This window comes from Giraffa tippelskirchi, chromosome 1 (assembly GCF_054371585.1).
Source record: "Giraffa tippelskirchi isolate mGirTip1 chromosome 1, T2T-mGirTip1v1.2.pri, whole genome shotgun sequence".
Taxonomy (NCBI): Eukaryota; Metazoa; Chordata; class Mammalia; order Artiodactyla; family Giraffidae; genus Giraffa; species Giraffa tippelskirchi.
Window position 1 is genome coordinate 91,714,085 of NC_137275.1, and position 21,354 is coordinate 91,735,438.

The window sequence follows — 21,354 nt, forward strand, 5'->3', positions numbered from 1 at the left end:
AAAGCAATATAAGGCCAATTTTATAAACATAACATGCACACATATAGAGATCTTTATGTAGGAGGGAGAAAGATGCATGTTTCAAAAAGCATGAACATTTATTATGCATGTCTAGTTGTAGGTCACACAACTTATTTTTAGAAAGGAAAGAGTGTAAAGATTATATCAATCTATGGCTGAGTTAACACCTAAACCGTCTCCACCCATCAATAGTCATGCACACAAAGAGAAAGAGTGAAACGGAGAGAAAGAACTGAAATTTTCACTCAAGTTTGTTATATCAGAGCCTATACAGCCTGGAGAATCCTGTGGACAGAAGAGTCTGGTGGGCTGCTGTCCATGGGGTCGCACGAAGTTGGACATGACTGAAGCGACTTGGCATGCATGCATGCGTTGGAGAAGGAAATGGCAACCAACTCCAGTACTCTTCTTGCCTGGAGAATCTCAGGGACAGAGGAGCCTGGTGGGCTGCCATCTATAGGGTCGCACAGAGTCGGACGTGACTGAAGCGACTTAGCAGCAGCAGCAGCATACAGCAAAAATAAACTGGCTATAGAAATGCAGAGTAGCATTCATTCTGATTTACCATCAACAGTCTTAATATCATGATCTATGACCAGCATTGCCATGTCCTATGAAGCAACAAACATCAAGTTTAGTGAATCAGACAGGGTACATGTTTCAGTCCTGCTCTGTTTCACTATGGTGACTTTGGTCACCATAACTAAGACAAAATATTAATATTTCCAAATTTCTAAGTGTCTAGGGTAGTGTAATAATTGTTTTATAGACAACTTCTAAGGAATATAATTCACTCCTGTTCCATAACCCCATTACAGTCTGTTTTCATGCAGAAAAAAAATAATTTAATCTCAGAAATTTCCCATTTATGTCAATGTAAATAGGTTTTAACTACAGAGTTTATAAAATTCTATCTGCACACTTAGATAATTGTAGAAAATATCACAGAGAAAATGAATTATACAAGAAAGTCACACACGATGGTAACTGTGAAACAGTGAGCAAGGGGGAAGCATTGAATTGGAGACATTTTTTAAATTCCTTTTCCACATTTACTAACGCAGGATTTTGAGAATATCTGCGACATCTCTCTAAATCTGAGCAAGGATCCCTCTATAAAATGGAGATACCTATTACACAGAACTGTTGTGAATATGAGATGGTACTATATATGAAAGTGCTTTATCAACTGTAATGATAGTCAACATATAACAGTATTATTAAAATAGCAGCTAATGGTCCTTTATTCTTTCAAGTCAGCAAATAGCAATTAAAAGAATAGCTTTAGCTGTTGGTACAATATCTAACAAATTCCAATTAATTTAGAAATATATGTGTATCAAAATCACCCACAGGAAATATATCACATCCATCGTGTGTGCAACCAATAGTCCTACTGACGTGCCATGTATGTTGTTAGAATTTGCTGCATTATGTTCTGATTACCGACCTCCAAACCTCAATGATTTACAGCAGAGGTTTATTTCTCACACATGCAGCATGTTGGCCATGAGGCATCTGTGGCCCCAAGTATTTATTCCCATATCCAGGCAGAAAGAGTGGCTCTGATTTGGGAAATATACTTCAACAGGAAAAGAACAATGTCAGTGCCATGCAGTGGCTCTGAAACCTCTGCTCAGATATGGGCTGTGTCCATTCTTCTCAGATTTCACTTTTTAAAACTAGTCACATGGCCAACACTGATAGGTGAATCAGAAGAATATTTCTCTCAGAGGAAGGGACACCAAGGAGGGGTCCCTATAAGCACCATATTTTAAACAAGCAATTCAGTTATCACACAATAGCTACACTATAAATAGACACAATTATGCCCAAAGTCTTATCATTTTCCTACATACTCATTTTTATGAATAGGCTGAAAAAAGAAGTGAGAAGCCTGTTAAGAAATATTTGAGTCACATTATGTAAAATGATATGGACAGAGAAGAAAGAAAGAATAACTTTTTATTAGTTTTGCAGATTTGAATGTTGGTGGTCACCAAAATGGACATTCAAGGCTAAAAGAAAGGTAAATGGGCTTCTAGCAATTTCAACAGGAAAGAATTCTCTTTGACCATAGGTCTAAGCCCAAGCGTGCCACTTACTAGCTATAAAACCTAGGAAATCACTGAATTCACATTAGTCTTGGGCTTCCCTTGTGTCTCAGCCGGTAAAGAATCTGCCTGCAATGCGGGAGACCTGGGTTCGATCCCTGGGTTGGGAAGATCTCCTGGAGAAGGGAAAGGGCTACCCACTCCAGTATTTTGGCCTGAAGAATTCCACAGACTATACAGTCCATGGGGTCACAAAGAGTTGGACACGACTGAGCTGAGTCGTCTCAGCTGCCAAAGTACTGCGAAGGTCTTCACATGTATCTCAAAGAATTTATTTGCAAGTGTTCAGTTCAGTTCAGTCGCTCAGTCGTGTCCGACTCTTTGCGACCCACATGAATTGTAGCATGCCAGGCCTCTCTGTCCATCACCAACTCCCGGAGTCTACCCAAACCCATGTCCATCGAGTCGGTGATGCCATCCAACCATCTCATCCTCTGTCGTCCCCTTCTCCTCCTGCCCCCAATCCTACCCAGCATTAGGGTCTTTTCCAATGAGTCAATCTTTCGCATGAGGTGGCCAAAGTATTGGAGTTTCAGCTTCAACATCAGACCTTCCAATGAACACCCAGGATTGATCTCTTTTAGGATGGATTGATTGGATATCCTTGCAGTCCAAGGGACTCTCAAGAGTCTTCTCCAACACCACAGTTCAAAAGCAACAATTCTTCGAGGAAAGGCCAAATAGAGAACTGAAGGAAAGAGATGTACTCATCTCGAATCTAATTTACTGCATAGGAAAATCCCCCAGAGTGGGAAGGAAACTTCGGTGAGCTCCAGATGGCCCGGGTGGGTTCTCTCTCTGAGAGGATATTTGGGTCTGTATTAACAAAGCGATTGCTTAAGCACTAAGGGCTTCCCTTGTGGCTCAGATGGTAAAGAATCTGCCTGCAATGCAGGAGACACTGATTTCTTTGTCTCAGTAAACCTAATGAGATAAGACTGTTAAAAGTCTCTGAAGCATGGTAAAATGTATTAGAATAAGTGCCATCAGATTAGTGAGGTGCAGAAAGAACAAACCATTATAGTTAACTCACTTCTGTAAGTTAGTAAAAGTATTCCCTTAACTACAAAACCATTTAATGCAGCTTTGCAGAGTATAGAGGCATCTACTAGGACATAGTCTCCTCTGGATATTTAAGTATAATAAAGTTTTCAAATCAAGAAAAAGACCAGGAAGAAAAACTATAAAGGAAAGTACCTGCCTTGAGGAGACTAACCCATAATTCCCCCAAATCTATATCACATACTAAGTTAAGGATATGCCATTTATAAGATTTTAAATTCACAAACAAGGAAGCACTGGTGACATTATGACACAAAACTCAGTTTTAGAAGAAATTGGGAACCTGAAACATATTAACACGTTTAAAACCCTAAAAAATAAAGCAGTGGGTTCACAGATCAAAATAAGTGCAAAGAAATTCATAAAATATATTGGCAAGATGCCATCATGTGGCTCAGCTATTTGTGTTTTAGTGTATAGACACAGGTGGAGAAATGTTTACCAAATGACAAAAGAAACAGAGGCAGAGTTTAAAGGGCAATTCTTTCATTGAGAATATAAAATTCTGCCAGATAGAGCATTTTAATGGCTCCCTTCTACCAACAAGTTACCTCTGGTTTGAAGTCTCCCTTTGCTGGATCCTTCAACCAGGGTTAGATAAACTCTAGTTTGAAACTTAAGACCATTGCTGGAGAGCAGCCTCACCTCTCTTTACTTACTCTCTAGCCCCTCCTATTTTTGCCCCCTTTCTCTTCTGTTATTTCATTCCTTTCTTCCACAAAGATAGTCTTTTTATAAGATTTTTCTAAAAATTGTTTACCTAAAAATGGTTAAATTTTAGACAAATTTGAACTTTGCTATAGTTTAAAATTAAGAAGCCACTAGCTAAGTTTCAGAGCTCTTTTACTGTTTAGAGATTTCTGTTTTACCCATGGTTAATGGATTTGGCCTTTGGTGTTCCAAAGAGGCCAAATTTGGAAAACCTTGACACGTGTGTGTGTATGTGTGTGTATAACTACCAATGTTTCTACAGCTCCTCCAGGAAGCAATTACCAAAGTATTTCCATGATGACTGGAACCATGTGATTTTGATACAGCCCCACTTAAAGACTGGTTTCATGAAAAAAAAAAAAAAGATCCACAGAGGCCCACTTTTCCCTGGTATGCCTGTATGCTTTTAATAGATCAGAAAAAGTATGTAGCAAAGCAAACATTTTCTATTTGGAGTCTTTTATAGTCTCCTACAAATCTTCGGAAAAATGCTAAGCTGAAATCTCCATCTTCAGGAACAATAGAAAATATCACAAAATAGATAGGAGGAAAAATTCAAGGGAAATGGGGTTCTCATTTGGTGAAAGAATCTTTCTTCTCTATCTCTTAACGTTATATTTTGTGGTCCTTTAACAGACTTTGTTTGTAATTGCTATGGTGATGACCCATTTACTATATTTTAAATACATTCTGTGTTAAGGACTATATGTATTATTCAGGAAACAAACTCAACAATAAAAAAGCATATGGTAAACATATGCTGGTGTTGTACATAATGGTGGTTTCACAAGATGAGAAGTAACATACACATGAGCCAAGCAGATAGTGACTAATGTTATGTACCGTCCAGGCATTCCATGATTTTGCACTTTTCTTCTTCTATTGGTTGTCAAAATGTTTGTGTAAACCCCCATTGCATTTAGAAATACATTTACATTTAGACATTGCTTCAAACACATTTTTAGTTAGAAGAGAAATATTAATTTCATAACTATTAGGACATTTACTAATCATTTCTAACACACATGAAAATGAATTAGGAATATAGATAGGGAGGCGGGGCTAAGATGGCGGAGGAATAGGACGTGGAGACCACTCTCTCCCCCACAAATTTATCGAAAGAATATCTGAACGCTGAGCAAACTTCAGGAATATAGATAGTATTTACTATTATTGGAAACCAAACCATTGCTTTGATATAAAACACAAAAAATTAACTATTCCAGTATTTACTGAAATTTTTATAAGAATTTTTTGCATCAGTTTAGGAGAATATTGTTGCCTTATAAACTTCCTACATAAACTATTATGACTTATCTAATTTCAACTTGACACTCTCTAATCAATCTTCCATACTACTACCAAAGTGACATCAAGGTATGACTATGTACTTCTGCTTCAATGGTTCCCCATTTGTTTCAGGATGAAATTCAAATTGCTGGAGCACAGCACTCACGGGTGTTCATCATCTGACCTCTGTCTACTTTATATCCCATTACCTCAAACCCTTTCCCTACCTATTTGTTGTTGCCCAAATGGTCACTCTCACTCACCTTTCTACACGTTTTACGTGTTTATTCACTTACAAGCCATTTCCTCAACCTAAAATATTCTTCCTTCCCATATTAACCAAATCTAACCCTCACAATATTTCAAGATTTAACTCAAGAATCATTTCCTCCTGTAAGTCTTTATAGACCACTTCTTTCTTCCCCTACTTGGACGTCCATTTTCAGTTACCAACTCCCTCACTGACATACACATAGCAAAAAGTGAAAGTGTTAGTCTCTCAGTCATGTCTGACTCTTTGCAACCCCATGGGCTGTAGCCCACCAGGCTTCTCTGTCCATAGCAAACTTTAACACAAAAAGCCAACGGGGGGTCTTCCTGACCCAGGAATCAAACTCATGTCTCTTGCATTAGCATGCATATTCTTTACCACCGAGCCACTCAGTCAGTTCAGTTCAGTTGCTCGGTCATGTCCGACTCTTTGCCACCCCATGGACTGCAGCACACCAGGCCTCCCTGTCCATCACCAACTCCCGGAGTTTACTCAAACTCATGTCCATTGAGTTGGTGATGTCATCCAACCATCTCATCCTCTGTCGTCCCCTTCTCCTCACTCCTTCAATCTTTCCCCACATCAGGGTCTTTTCAAATGAGTCTGTTCTTCACATCAGGTGGCCAAAGTATTGGAGTTTCAACTTCAGCATCAGTCCTTCCAATGAACATTCAGGACTGATCTACCTAACGCCGAATCTATCCTTGCTTTGGCTTTCTTCTTGGGACTACCCAAAAGACATGCATGTACACACACACACACACAGACAAATGTGAGCCAGTACTGGTATCAGAGACCCAATAAGGACCAAAGATCAGCAGGTGAGCACTCAGAAACTATCCTGTTTCTACTGTTGGTTAATGAACTTCACCTTTATTTTAGCCATCGAGATAAGTTTATTTCACTCTGACTTCCTTGGGTTACTACCCATTCTGCTAAATTATGGCCCCTTTTTTGGAGATGATATACTCTGATTAATACACAATTATCATTTTATACTACTGGATCTTAAACTCTCTTACAAATATCACCCTAGTTATTTTGTGATGGGCTTCCCTGGTAGCTCAGATGGTAAAGAATCTGGCTGTAATGTGGGAGACCCGGGTTTGACCCCTGTGTTGGGAAGATCCCCTGGAGAAGGAAATGGCAACCCACTCCAGTATTCTTGCCTGGAAAATCCCATGGACAGAAGAATCTGGTGGGCTACAGTCCGTGGGGTCACAAAGAGTTGGACACGACTGAGCCACTAACACTTTAACTTCACTTATTTTGTGATAGTTAGAATCACTCCAACTCCTACTTTCCTTGTGAGAAACACCCAAATAGATACATGATCAACAAGGCTGCTCAAATCACTTCTAAACATTATTATTCGCTAATTCAGTGAGTATCAAAGTGAAGTCTGATGCCACCTGTTCTGCTGCTAATACATATCTATTTTAACTTCTGGAACTTCAGCTAAGTTCTGGAGTTAAACTAGACTATAAGGAGCAAAACCAGTTGCATGTCCATGTTGAGCTTACACTTTTTCAAAAACAATCCCCATTTTATAAAGCCGTAATCTGATTATTTTAAAATGGGATGCAAAAATTAGGTTCAACACTGAAAAAAGAAAGTCCGCAACCAGTAGCCAAAAATAACTTTCAACCTAAAAAGAACCTACATAGTTTCAAGATAAATAATACATTTTCACGGGCACGCAGAATAAGCCCAAGGCCCCAACTGTACTTTACATCGGGTGCGAAGAGTTAAGATGTACCTCCAGTGATGAAGAAAGAGGCCATCTGGGGCCCACCTGTGTTAGCATCAGGCCACACACACCCTTCCTGACAATGCATGCTAACCTACTTCCTGGGGCAGTAACTGGTCCAACTTCTCTTGTGGCCTGGAGTCAGACTGGCATCTCAGCTCAAGGTTTTGACAAGTGTAGGGAAGAGAATCTAAGCCTTTGAAAGTACTTACTTGCTTTTTATTTCAGTAGCAAAGCATTCTAGTACTCAGGGAAAGGGAGGAATGTGCCTTGCTTTTAGATAGCAGAGGGCTGAGATGCCAAAGACTAACATGTGGAATGGAAAAAATGAGGCCTAGAAGAGGGTCAATTTTAAGTGTCTGCCAGATAGAAATGAATATTTGATCATTCTCTCATACTTTCCATTTTGGTTTTGAATCTGACAGAAACTTTTCTGGTTAAGGAGGGATCCACTCAAGTGAGCAAAGAATTGGGTGTTTTGGTTAGGGAGAAGCCTACCTAAAAGAGCTTAAAATTATTTTGCTATTTCTAAGTAATTATCCATGTATCACTATGTCATGTCAAAAGCCAAGAGACATTTTACATTAGTATGGATTTTTTTTTTCTATTTTGGACTGAGTTTTCATTAAATCATTAAATATAAAGATGGAGGGACAGGAAATAAATAACTAACTGAAGAACCTCACTTTCCTTCCCTACATTAACCTTGCCAAACTTTAACCAACAGTGTTCCCTACCCACAAAATCCATAAAGATCTTCTTGAATTGTGTTTATTCACGGTTCAAAAATGCTTAGTAAATGCACTGCATTGGCTATATGCTGATTAAAACAATCTTCCTAACTTTTAATCTTTTAAAGATTCCAGGCCGAAGAAAAAAGAATCTGATGTATAAAGGATAGTTCAAATACTCTTAAAATCACACAAAGGAAAATAACTTTAATGGCCTTTAGGAAGGATGGTTAAAGCATTTGGAAAGGATGACTTTCACCCATGGTAACCTTTATCTGTCACATATATCCACTTGACATATATTCTCTAATTATTTTTTACATTAGAAGTTTGGAAATGTTTTAAAGACTAAAAAAGTATTGAATCATGACTAGAATTTCAGAGTGTCACCATCATTACAATTCTCCACATGACTTTCAAATTTCATTTTTGCCATTCACTTTTCTTATTCCCCAGGAGAAGGAAACATTATAAGCCAGAACACAATAAGTATAGCTCTCACCATGGCAATGTTCTTTAAAAATATCTTTCATCTAAACTTACATAAAAGCAGAAATAGATCAGTTACCTGAAGAGGCACTCTATGCAGGAATGTGTCATACCAGTTGCTGTAAAATAAATAAATAAATAAATAAATAATCAAAGATCAGTAAATATCTAAATAATAAAGAGACTCTCCCAAGTAACTGTGTATTAATAATATCTCCACAGAAGGCTTTTTTTTTTCTTGCCAAAATCAATTTATGTCTCAAAAATCCACCCCAGCTGTGAAATGCAGACATTCACACAGGCTACAAGAAGTGTTTTGTATTAATGGAGGATGGAAGAACTTTATGGGGGGCTTCCCAAGTGGCGCTAGTGGTAAAGAATCTGTCTGCCAGTGCAGGAGACACCAGGGGACTTGGGTTCGATCCCTGGGTCGGGAAGATCCCCCGGAGAAGGAAACGGCAACCCACTCCCGTATTCTTGCCTGGAGAATCCCATGGACATAGGAGCCTGGTGGGCTACAGTCCATGGGTCTCAAAGAGTTGGACACGACTGAGCACACAGCACAGAACTTTATGGAGGTTTGTACTAATGCCCACAAAACTGAGTTAGAATTACATTTCCCAGAAGCCCTTGACTGTGTGTTTCTGGTGTAGACATGGCCAAAAGAGAACTGTGCGTGAGATCTGAAGGGCTGAAGTACAGATGTGAAGCTCTGAAGGTCGAGAGGGCACCAGGTGTCCCTGGAGGTTGTGAACACGGTCACTAATCTGCTGTCTCGTCTTGCTGGGGAGGGGCAGAAACAGGAGCCATAGCTCCACCACCTCCTACTGTCTCTCCTTCTCCTTCTCAGTCTGACTCACTGCTTCTTCTAGAAAGGACTGCATTGTCAAGGCTGGAGGAAATGAGAGGCAGAAGTTTGCCTTCATGGGTCCGTTATGTCCATCCTTTCATGTTCCAGCCTTTCATTCTCCTCTGCTTTGGGTCCAGCTTTTCTTTATAACAGCTAACCACAACTTCAGACCACCACCAGACAGAGAGGCAGTAGCCTCATAGAAATTTATTCACCAGCTGCCAGAACTACATAATGTCTATTCCCTATAATAAATCCCCTAGTCCTATAACCCCTCATCATGGTTCCATTTCCCTTATTGATCATTGACTGGTACAGAATCAGGCCTAGGGAAGAGATACAGACCGGACCCTATTCAAGGAACTGGTGATGAGTCTCTGGCTGAATTTCAGTGCCCATGCTCCAGTGTAGAAGCCCCCTTTAAATCTTGGCTAGCCCTGTGACTCACTTTTGACTAAAGGAATATGACACAAGTGATGATCCATGACTTTTGAGGCCACATCATAAGAAAATTGCAGATTCTGCCTGGTTCCCCTGGAAAACTCACACGGGAAAAGGCAGACACCATGTAAGAAGTTTGGCTACTCTGAGACTACAATACTGTGAGAAATTCCAGAGATTTTACTGGTGTTTGAAAAAGGTTAGATAAGGCAAACAATGCCCCTAATAGAATGGTTCCTGGGTGGACCTAGTCTTGGGAAATACAAGCCATAACACTGCATTCATCTGCGTGGGTAATGACCTTGTCTCCCTAGTTCCTCGTCTCTCTGTATAGTTTCTAGTATTGTTGTGTTCAGTCTCTCTTCACTCCAATCCATTATGCATCATTATTAGATGGATGTCTATTATGTCTATTTGTATGTCTAATATGACATACAAATGTCACATTTATTATGTCAACTTACTATTAAATATCTCATCAAGGAGCCCCGTTATTCATGGGGATAAAGTCAAAAATCTTTCATCCATCTTGCATCTCCATTTTTCAGTATCTTCCAGAATGAATTTCCCCACTCCAGCCAACGTAATCTTTTTAATACTCTTAGTATGTCATAGCATTATTGACACCATGGGTTTGGTTACCTTGCCTTCCCAATAGAAGACTTACAATTTTTCTATTTACCTGCATGGATTGTACCCATCCTTCAACAGAAATCCTACTTCCTCCATGAAGCTTTCTAGTTTTTCTCTCTTCTCTGACTTTCTGTTACATTATAAAAATCTTACTTTTTTGTATATTATTTTAATTATACCAAGGAAAGGTACTGTATATTATTCATCTTCATACTTCTTCAAAGAAAAGCATTTGTTGGATTGTTAATTTTTTTATTTTCCCACTTTTACCTTCTTCAAATAATGTATGTTAAGAGAAAAGAAACTCCCAAACCACATGGAAGCGATCATACTGACAGCTTTCAATGAAATTTTCAGTAAAAGTATCACTAGCTTTGGTATTCACAGTCAAAAGAAGACTAAGGAGCAATTTTATCTAATTTTTGAAAGCATAAAAATCTCCTTTTAATTAAAAGTATTATGAACTCCTCTCATGTTATTGATTGTACTTTTGACACAAGACAAAAGAAAAAGCTACTCTGCATTCCATGTTTCTTTAAAATGGGTTTCTATTAATCCTGTAGCATGTGAATAAAGTTAAAAATCATATCACAAGTTCCTTAGGTATATGCTATTTAGTTAATAATTGACATAATGTAGATTTTTAAGGCACCTTGCAATAACCTAATGTCTTTTCCACTCTCCTATCCATCCCCTTAAGGGACTATTTTTGAGTAATCATCACTTTAAATATCACTAGAAAAGTTCAGGTTGGTTTGACAAGACCCCCACATGTTGAGAAATAGAAATAGAGGATTGATCATGTGAGTTAGAGTATGTCCATACAATTAATATTATGAGCACAAAAATATATTAAAAAGTATTATAATAATATAGGAAATTATTTTTATAATATTCCATAAAAGTATACTTTAAGTATGAACACAGATACACAAAAATATGCATGGGAGAAATATATTAAAGTGTTACACTTTCTTTGTATTTCTCAGTGAGAGTATGGGTACTTATTTTTAATCCATAGTTTTACAGTTCTACTGTATAATGAATACACAATATGGTTTTACTGGGGAAAAATAATACATTTAATTTGTTAAAGGCTAGAAATATTACTTAAACATTTTTTGCTTTGTGGTTCTACCAACATCAATAATCATAGTCCCAAAAACTACTCATTCATTCAGACCTAATTCACCATTAAAGAAAATGTACTCACTAATTGTACTGCTTTATCTATAAAGCAATAGTTTAAAAAGCTGTAGTACATACAGGATGTCAAGCACCAGGGGCTTTTAGTTCTATATTCTGTGATTTCATAAGCAAGCCCGTGTTCCACCTAGCTGTAAGACTTGACAACTTTAAGGCTTTGATCATATTCCCTCTGTGCTTTCATGTTTCTAGCCTAAACCATCCTAATTTTCTTGAATCAATATTCATATAGAAACCCCTTGATCATTTTACTTATTGTTCTCCAGGACACTTCCAGCTCTATTTTGCCTGAGGAGTGGTGACCTGGAGAATGTATAGTATTCCAGCTCTTAGACAATTGTAAGATGATGTTGTCTGATTTGTTTCCAGTTTTCTTCACATGATAGGCCACTGGGTTGGTGCCTTGAGGAGCAAACTACCATTTTTCCTAGGTTGCTTTTCTAGGTTATAACCAATACCTTGACGCCATCAGTTCTACACTTTTTCCCTTTAAATATATCTCTTACCTCTATATATATATTAAACCTCATTTGTCTGTATTTTTACATTCACATACTTGAGAATTTATTCATAAGTTTATTTCCAGGCATCTGACATATCTTAGTCATAACAGCTTGATGTTAATTTCAGTGCAGATTCTATTATTCAGACAATTTACTAACATGCTAATAATAATAAAACCAAAACAAGCAATTGCTAGAGGATCTCCCCACTATCATCTTCACTTAGAAAAGCACTTATTTATTCCTGCCCTTTGTTTCCTGTCTCTAAGTACTTAACTCACAATTAGAAAGAATCTTTCCCAGTGCCATAATAGCTATCGAAAAAGTTTCCTCTGTCTTTTTGTCTTTTATCTAACAGCTTATTTTTATGTGTATTGAAGTAATCTGACCATGTATTACAGATACTAATAACTTATCAGGCATTCAGTGTGGGAGACCTGAGTTCAATCCCTGGGTTGGGAAGATCCCCTGGAGAAGGGAATGGCTATCCACTCCAATATTCTGGCCTGGAGAATTCAATGAACTGTATAGTCCATGGGGTCACGAAGAGTTGGACACAACTGAGCAACTTTCACTGAAAGTCATTTTTTATGCTGTCCTACTAAAACTACTCAAATCCAAGGGACTCCAACTGAGACACATTCCTTGGCACTTTGCATTAGATTATTAGAAAGTCTTTTCACCCATAACAGAGTGTTCTGAATCTCAGTGATTCTGGAATGAATTGGAACATTGGAAGTACAAGTATATTGGAACGAAATTCCTTCTCAACCTTTTACTTACAGGCTGCCTTTGCCCTTTTTGAGGTTTATTTTTTTTCTAAATGATAAAGTATGAAGAGTGTCCAGGGTTTAGAAGAGACATAGATGTAAATATAGATATAGCTATAAAAAATCAGAGGAAATATTTTTCCAAGTCAATATTCAATTTAACTCCATCAGGTCTATGATCAAAATAATCTCAATTCACTATGTGGCAAGAAAGGACAATTCTAGTTCTACATTTCACTCTTTAAAATTAAGAGGGAGTGCCCTACACTAAGGCGGCTTTGCTTGGCTTTCAGAGGGCTGGCATCGGCTCCAGGCAGCGCGAATTCCAGGCCCATGCTGCACTTTCTCTAGCCTTCAGTCTTCCGGTCTCCGCACGTGAGAGTCGCGCGTGGCCACAGCCACGCCCACCTATCAGAACCGCCAAGACTTGCGCGCCTCTGTCCGAGTTCCTAGTTCGCAGGGCGAAGCGGAAGGTAAACCATAACCGATTTTCTTCTGGTCCATCATGTTCCCCAAATCTGATGTGTTGAGTCAAGATGATCTGCGCAAAAAGCTGTACCAGACGTTTAAGGATCGGGGTATACTGGACACACTCAAGATACAACTTAGAAACCAGCTGATTCACGAACTGATGCACCCTGTTCTAAATGGTAAAGTGCAGTCCCCATCCATCTCAGTGGAAGAGAGCTCCCTCTTAATAGAAGCTTCCAACTCTCTAGTAGCTGATCACTTACAGAGATGTGGCTATGAGTATTCGCTTTCTGTCTTCTTTCCGGAAAGTGGTTTGGCAAAAGAAAAGGTATTTACTATGCAGAATCTATTGCATCTTTTTAAAATCAGTCCTGAGTCCAGTCTCTACAAATCACTGATTTCAGGATTTGATAAAGAAAACCAAAAAGGTTTTCTTATACAATTTCTGAAAGAATTGGCAGCATATCATCAGAATAAAGAAAGTTGCAATATGGCAACTCAGACAAGTTCAACATTTCCCGTTCAAGACTCGCTTGCGGAGAAGCTTCAGCTTATTGACAATGAGTTTGCAGGTGCTTGCTCTCAGCAGCCAAAGTTAGAATCCTTAGAAATCAAGTTAAACGAATATAAGAGGGAAATAGAACAGCAGCTACAGGCAGAAATGAGTCAGAAGTTGAAATACTTTAAAGATACTGAAATAGTGAAAATTAAAATGGGAGAGAAAAGGAAGTATGAGAAGGAGTTTGCTGAGTTCCAGAACGAATTTGAGAGGACTTGTCAAGCAAAATCTGAAGCCCTGATGTCTCAGGAAAAGATAACCCTTGAGAGAATTCAAAAGCACCAGGAGAATGAAACAAAAGAAATCCATGCTCAAAGGCAGCTTCTACTAAAAGACATAGATTTGCTGAGAGGCAGAGAAGCTGAGCTGAAGCAAAGAATTGAAGCCTTTGAATTGGCCCAGAGGCTGCAAGAAGAAAAAAATAAAAGCGTGACTGATGGACTGAGGAGGCGGGAGTTGAATATAAAGAGTATTGAGGAGACCTATGACCAAAAGCTCAAGAACGAACTTCTAAAGAATCAACTTGAACTGAAGGAAGACTATATCACTAGAACCAACAGACTGATCGAAGATGAAAGGAAAAATAAAGAAAAAGCTATACATTTGCAAGAGGAACTTGCAGCTCTTAATTGTAAAAAGGAAGAACTTGATCGTTCTATAAACCGTGTGAAAGAACTCGAGCTTGAGTTGGAGTCTGTCAGAGCTCAGTGTTTGGTATTAACAAAGCAAAACCACATGCTAAGTGAGAAGGTTAAAGAGATGAGTGACTATTCTCTACTGAAAGAAGGAAAACTGGAGCTTCAGGCACAAAATAAACTACTTAAACAACAAGTGGAAGACATGAAAAGTGAAAACATGCATCTCTTAAACCGCGTAGCTCAGCCATCTACCGAAATGCTGATTTTTCAGAAAGAATTAAAGAAAGCAGAAAATGCTATTGCGTTTGAGCATAAGGAGTTTGAAACCCACAAGCAAGCTCTACAAAAACAGCTTCAAAGCGAAATTGAGCACTCCGCCCAGCTGAAGGCCCAGGTATTAGAATATGATGCTTCTGTCAACAGGTTAACTACGCAGGTTTCAATTTTAAAGTCGCAACTAAAACAAACTCAGACAGCGCTAGAGAACGCAGTGTACCGCAACCCGAGGCACTCTCTGCTAAATCGCTCCATCAGCGGGTTAAGGAGCACCAGGGTGGGGCCTCGTGATGGCGACATCAATGGGGATTTCTTGAAAAATCCTCTAAGACAAGAGGAGGCGACAGCAGGCCCAGTTACACCGTGGATCCCCAAATACCCAAATGCCAGCGCAGAGGGCAGTTCCCCTGATTCCGACCTCGAGTTTGTAGCCAGTACCAAGGTAAGGGTGAGAGAGCTGGAGCAGGAGGCAGAGCGCCTGGAAAAAGCTTTCCAGAACTACCATCAAAGGGTCAGTCAGCGCCCTGCCAAGAGCCGGTTGGCAGCCAGGAGCCCACCCCCGCTGCGTCTGCCGGGGACTCTCAAGAACATCACTGCAGCTGCTCCCGAGAGGTGTGTTTTTGTGGACGCCAGAGTCACCTCTCAGCAGCCTCCAGTGAGCACACACGGAGGGGACGCGAGCGAGGTGTCCGAGGTGCCCAGTAGCATGGCCTCAGGGTTACACAAGAGCACAGCCTCCAGACGGCTTTGCTCCACGCCACTCCCCAAAGCAAGAAGCCTTGATAGTGACATGTACCTGGAAGGTCTGGGCCGCTCCACTGTCACTGCCACCTGTCCCGACAGGAAGCCACAGCCTTCGCCTGCCGAGTCCAGGCACAACCTTTCCATGCATTCACTCTCCAGCCCTCTGGAGCAGAAGGCCGGTCTTAATCAAAGACATACAGAACTTCAAGACAAAAGTGAATTTTCAAATCCGGACAAGCTAGTTTTTAAGGATAATGAAGAATTTGAACCATCTTTTGAATATGGACGGAGCGTACCAAGGCAGTTCGAGAGAGATGGGCTCCATCATGCCGGCGACATGCCTCATGTGGACGGTGCTGCAGCCCCTGTGCCCACCAGGCCTGTCTCCTTTCAGTACCCGGGCTTCAACCAGACATCGCTTGGAGAACAAAAGGAAGAAGAAAAACTCCGAGAACAGCAGGCCAAGGAACGAAGGCAGGGAGAAGAGCAGAGGCAGAGTGAGTGGCAGGAGACTCTGCAGAGGGAGCGGCGAGAACTCGAGAAGCTGGATCAGGAAAGGAGGCTAATTGCAGAATCATTGAAGTTGGAAATGGAAAAAGAACACGAATCAAGTGTTCAGGAAATGAAAGACAAATCTAAATCTGTTCGTGGTGAAAATGCTCTAGAGAAATACATGAAAATCCTGCAACAGGATCAAGACAAGAACACCACAGATAAGAGTTCCAAAGAGGTGGTCAGAGAGAGCTCACAATTGGACACGCTGCCATCTAGTGACAAAGACAACAGTTTTGCGGCCTTTTCTCGTGAGGAACCAGATGACGTTTGGTAACCGTGTTTGCTGCCCAGCTTCTTACTCCGATATCATAACTAACAGCCTGTGAGTTCTCTATAGTGAGACAAACTGCTCAATAAAGATCATGTGCAATCCAGTGTGATTTTTTTTCCTAGTTCTATTTGCTACTATAGTGTATAAATGAAAAATGATCTAGTCAAGTGACACCTCTTCAGGATTTCTCATTCTTAGGCCTTTCATTACACTGAAATGAGCTGCTATTTTTTTTCTCCATTTTTGTCTTAGGTTATATCTTCTTGAGAACTTATCTTATTGGTCAAGTTCTAGGCCTCCCTTTTCTAACGTTCAGTTGTGTTCCTTCCTCTTAAGTGTTGGGCTCCCACTGTCAAACAGGAGGCCATCTTCCCTGGCATTCTCCTTATGGTTTGTCACTGAAAATACAAACACGTGTTTTTCTATTCTAGTGCTAACCAGTGGTTACCCAGAGCATAACATAGGCAGGGTCTGTCTACTCCGTCTTTGCAGTGAAACCCTAGAGGATTCCTTCCCCTTTACATTGGGCTAGTTGTCTTTGCTGGTGATGCTTGTTTGGCCATTAAGTTCCATACTAAAATAGGAAGGAGATTTGGGGGGTGTTTATTATTCCTTAGGCTTCTAATGATCAAACTACTGCACAACTGCGCTCATTTCACATGCTAGCAAGGTCATGCTCAAAATCCTCCAAGCTAGCCTTCAACAGTACGTGAACTGAGAATTTCCAGATGTGCAAGCTGGATTTAGAAAAGGCAGAAGAACCAGAGATCAAATTGCCCCAGCATCTGTTGGATCATAGAAAAAGCAAGAGAATTCCAGAAAAACATCTACTTCTGCTTCATCTGCTTCTACTTCAGCCTTTGACTGTGTGGATCACAACAAACTGTGGAAAATTCTTAAAGAGATAGGAATACCAGAAGATGAGAATACCTTACCTGCCTCCTGAGAACTCTGTATGCAGGTCAAGAAGCAACAGTTAGAACTGGACATGAACAACAGACTGGTTCAGAATCAGGGAAAGGAGTACGTCAAGGCTATATATTGTCACCCTGCTTATTTAACTTATATGCAGAGTATATCATGTGAAATGCCAGGATGGATGAATCACAAGATGGAATCAAGATTGCAAGGAGAAATATCAATAACCTCTGATATGCAGATGGTACCACGCTTATGGCTTAGAAAGCAAAGAGGAACTAGAGAGACTCTTAATGAAGGTGAAAGAGGAGAGTGAAAAGCTGGCTGAAAACTTGACATTCAGCAAACTAAGATCATGGCATCCGGTCCCATCACTTCATGGCAAATAGATGGGGAAATAATGGAAACAGTGACAGACTTTATTTTCTTGGGCTCCAAAATCACTGCAGATGGTGACTGCAGATATGAAATTAAAAGGCACTTGCTCCTTGGAAGAAAAGCTATGACCAACCTAGACAGCCTATTAAAAAGCAGAGACATTACTTTGCTGACAAAGGTCTGTCTAGTCAAAGCTATGGTTTTTCCAGTAGTCATGTATGGATGTGAGAGTTGGAGTTGTTGGATTGAGTTATTGGAGTTCTTTATATAGTTTGAATATTATCCCCTTATTAGAAACATGGTTTGTAAATATTTCTTCCATTATATAGATTACCATTTAATTTTGTTGATTATTTTCTCTGCTGTGCAAAAGGTTTTTGATTTCTCACTTGTTTGTTTTTCTCTTTAGTATGAAATCAGAGTCATCATCAAAACCAGTGTTTACCTTGTATGTTTTCTTCTAGGAATTTTACGGTTTCAGGTCTTATGTCTTCAAGTCTTTAATCCATTTTGAGTTGATTTTTGTGTGTGGTGTGAGATGGGGGTCAGGTTTCATTCTTTTGCATGTGCCTATACAGTTTTCCCAACACCACTTATTGATGAGACTGTTCTTTCACATAGTCTTGGCTCCTTTGTTGGAAATTGGTTGACCATATATACATAGGTTTATTTCTGGGCTCCATATTCTGTTCTGTTATGTGTTTTTATGCCAGTACCATACTGTTTTGATTACTGTACTTTGTAATATAGGTGCTTTTATATTGGTTGCATAAATATTTACAAATGTTACATGTTTTGCTGAGCTGACCTCTATATCATTACATTATGACCTCCTTTGTGTATTGTTACAATCTCTGGCTTAAAGTCTACTTTGTATGATAAAAGTATAGCACCTCTGCTTTCTTTTGGCTTCTATTTGCATAGAATTTTTCCCTCTGTTCGCTTTTTGAAAAAATTTTTCAATATTAAAAAAAAATTAAGGTTTTAATTTAATTTAATTAATTTAATATAATTCCATCAGGTCTATGATCAAAATAATCTCAATTCACCATGTGGCAAGAAAGGACAATCTAGTTCTACATTTCACTCTTTAAAAATGAAGAGATATTCATATTTTAAAAAGTGAGTATTGACCGTACACAAAAATTAGCCTTAGATTTATCATAGATTTAATGTAAAATCTGAAACTATAAAATTTCTAAGTCAATCAGAAGCAAAAAAAACCTTTGTGAACTTGGATTAGGTGAAGATTTCTTAGGACACTAAAAGAAGTAAATATAAAAGAAAGAATTATTTTGGAATTTATTCAAACTTCTGTGCTTCAAAACATACTATCAAGAAAAAAGAAAAGGGAAGACTCAACCTTGGAGAAAATGTTTGCAAAACAGATATTTGATAATTTATATCTAGAATACACTGAACTATTATGGCTCAATAGTAAAACAACTCAACTTTTAAAAATGAGCTGAATATTTCAACAGATGTCTCACCAAATAAAGATGGGAAACTAGCCCTAAAATGATCCTCAACATCAGTATTTATTATAACCACAATAGGCTATCACTACTCTCTAGGATGACTGAGATTTCAAAAGACTAACTACACCAAGTATTGGCTTCTATGTAGATCGAGAGAAATCCTCACACACTATTGATGGAAATGCAAAATGATACAGCCACTTTGGAAAACTGGTTGGAAGTTTCTTATTAACTTAAATATACTTAACTTACCATGTGACCTCCAAAATCTCACTCCTAGGTATTTACTGAAAAGACATAAAAACATATATCTACACAGAGACTTAGGGGTTTCCCTGGTGGTTCAGTGGTAAAGTATCTGCCTGCCAATTCAGGAGATTCAGGTTTGATCCCTGGGTCAGGAAGATCCCCTGGAGTAGAAAATGGCAACCCATTCCAGTATTCTTGCCTGGAAAATCCCACAAATAAAGGAGCCTAGCAGGCTACAGTCCATGGGGTCGCAAAAGAGTCGGACATGACTTAGCGGCTAAATAACAACAAACACAGAGACTTGTGCACAGATATTGTATTAGTCTGCCTAGGCTGTCATAACAAAACACCATAGACTGGAAGGCCCACAGAACAGAAATATGGGATCTCCCTGGTCGTCTAGAGGCTAGGACTCCACACACCCAATGCAGATGGCACAGGATAGATCCCTGGTCAGAGAACTAGATCCCACATGCCGCAACTAAGACCAGATGGAGACACATAAATAAATATTTTTTTAAAAATTAAAAAAAAAACCAAAAACAGAAATTTCTCACAGTTCTTGAAGCTGAGAAGTCCAAGATCAAGTTTCTGGTAAAGTCGATTTCATCCTGAGGCTTCGTCTCCTGATTGGCAGCCATCCTTTTGTTGTGTGCTCACTTGACCTCTTCTTTTGGTGCGCTCAGTGTGGGTAAGGGGTGGGGAGAAGGTTGGGAACTCCATTTTTCATATAAGGACACCACCTGTATGAACTTATTTAACCTTTATTGCCTCCTCGCAAGCCTTACCTCCAAATACAGTCATTGTGGGGAGTTAGAACTTCGACATATGAATCTAGGGATGGGACAAAAACATTAACAGAATATAACTACTTTATTTAAAAGAGTCAAGTGTTAGTCGCTCCATCACGTCTGACTCTTTGCAACCCCATGGACTACATGCAGGCCGCCTAGGTTCTCTGTCCATGGAATTCTCCAGGCAAGAATACTGGAGAGGGTAGTCATTCTCTTCTTCAGGGGATCTTCCTGATTCAGAGATTGAACCTAGGTCTCCTGCATTGCAGGCAGATTCTTTACCATCTGAGCTACCAGGAAGGCCCAAAGAAGAGTCAAATATGAAAACAATTCAAATACCATTAACTGGTGAATGAAAAAAAAACTTTGAAATATGGAATATTACTTGGTGATAAAAAGAAGCAAATTACTGACACATGTAAAAATATGGAGGAATCTCAAAAAAGAAGCCAGATCCAAAAGGCAAAACACTATGTGACTCTGTTCAGATGATATTCCAGAAACAGCAAAACTATATACAGTAATTAGATTAGTGGCAGGTAGGGGCTTTGTAGGGCTTCCCTGGTGGCTCACGTGGTAAAGAATCTGCCTGCCAGTGCAGGAGACCCAGGTTCAATCCCTGGGTCAGGAAGAGCCCCTGGAGAAGGGAAAGTCAACCCACTCCAGTATTCCTGCCTGGAGAATTCCATGGACAGAGGAGCCTGGCGGGCTCCAGTCAATGGGATCGCAAACAGTCGGACATGACTGAGCAACTAACACTAAGTAACAAGGGGCTATGTATGGAAGAAAGAGACTGACTAGAAAAGGGCATAAGGAACCTTTGGGGATGACAAAAATATTCTATTTTTCCCTATGCTAGTGATATATAATATACATTAATGTGTATATTCACCAAAACCTCAACTATACATTTAAGGACGTGACTTTTACTGTGTGTAAATCAGACCTCAATAAACCTGGCTTCCACTTTTTAAAACATGGAAAATTGAGAACTCCAGGAAGCCTGTGTATCATCCTCATAGCCCTAAACCACCCCCAGAAAGGCAGGTTTAGAGGTATTGCTCCCTAGAGGATCACTGCCTTGCTCAGCATGTATGTGCCAGTTAACATGGAGTTGTCAGTCATACAGAGATGAATAGCGCTGTTCTCCAGAAACTCAGTTACTACTGGAGTAGAATTAC

General features: G+C 39.5%; 2 protein-coding genes across 13 annotated transcripts in view; one reads left to right on the forward strand and one right to left on the reverse strand.

The window, feature by feature from the left end:
* Positions 1-21,354, reverse strand: part of DKK2 (dickkopf Wnt signaling pathway inhibitor 2) — a 610,668-nt gene that overhangs the window by 242,338 nt on the left and 346,976 nt on the right. For 5 of the 9 annotated variants that reach the window (XM_081484648.1, XM_081484660.1, XM_081484675.1 and 2 more), the window contains one exon: positions 8,519-8,558. The gene's annotated coding sequence lies outside the window, so the exon portion shown is untranslated. Of the gene's footprint in view, positions 1-8,518; positions 8,559-11,576; positions 11,670-21,354 lie in introns of those variants that run through there. The other 4 variants (XM_081484725.1, XM_081484717.1, XM_081484696.1 and 1 more) reach the window with 4 other exon arrangements.
* On the forward strand, positions 13,256-16,459 carry LOC145530134 (centriole and centriolar satellite protein OFD1-like). Of its 4 annotated transcripts, XM_081551179.1 has the most exons (3): positions 13,256-14,268; positions 14,389-15,811; positions 15,932-16,459. In XM_081551179.1, exons 1-3 carry the CDS (start codon positions 13,348-13,350, stop codon positions 16,357-16,359), a joined length of 2,772 nt encoding a protein of 923 aa, XP_081407305.1. In that variant the 5' UTR covers positions 13,256-13,347; the 3' UTR covers positions 16,360-16,459. The 4 variants fall into 4 exon arrangements, with proteins under 4 accessions (XP_081407305.1, XP_081407204.1, XP_081407256.1 ...); XM_081551078.1 differs by having other exon boundaries at positions 13,256-15,811; XM_081551130.1 differs by having other exon boundaries at positions 14,389-16,459.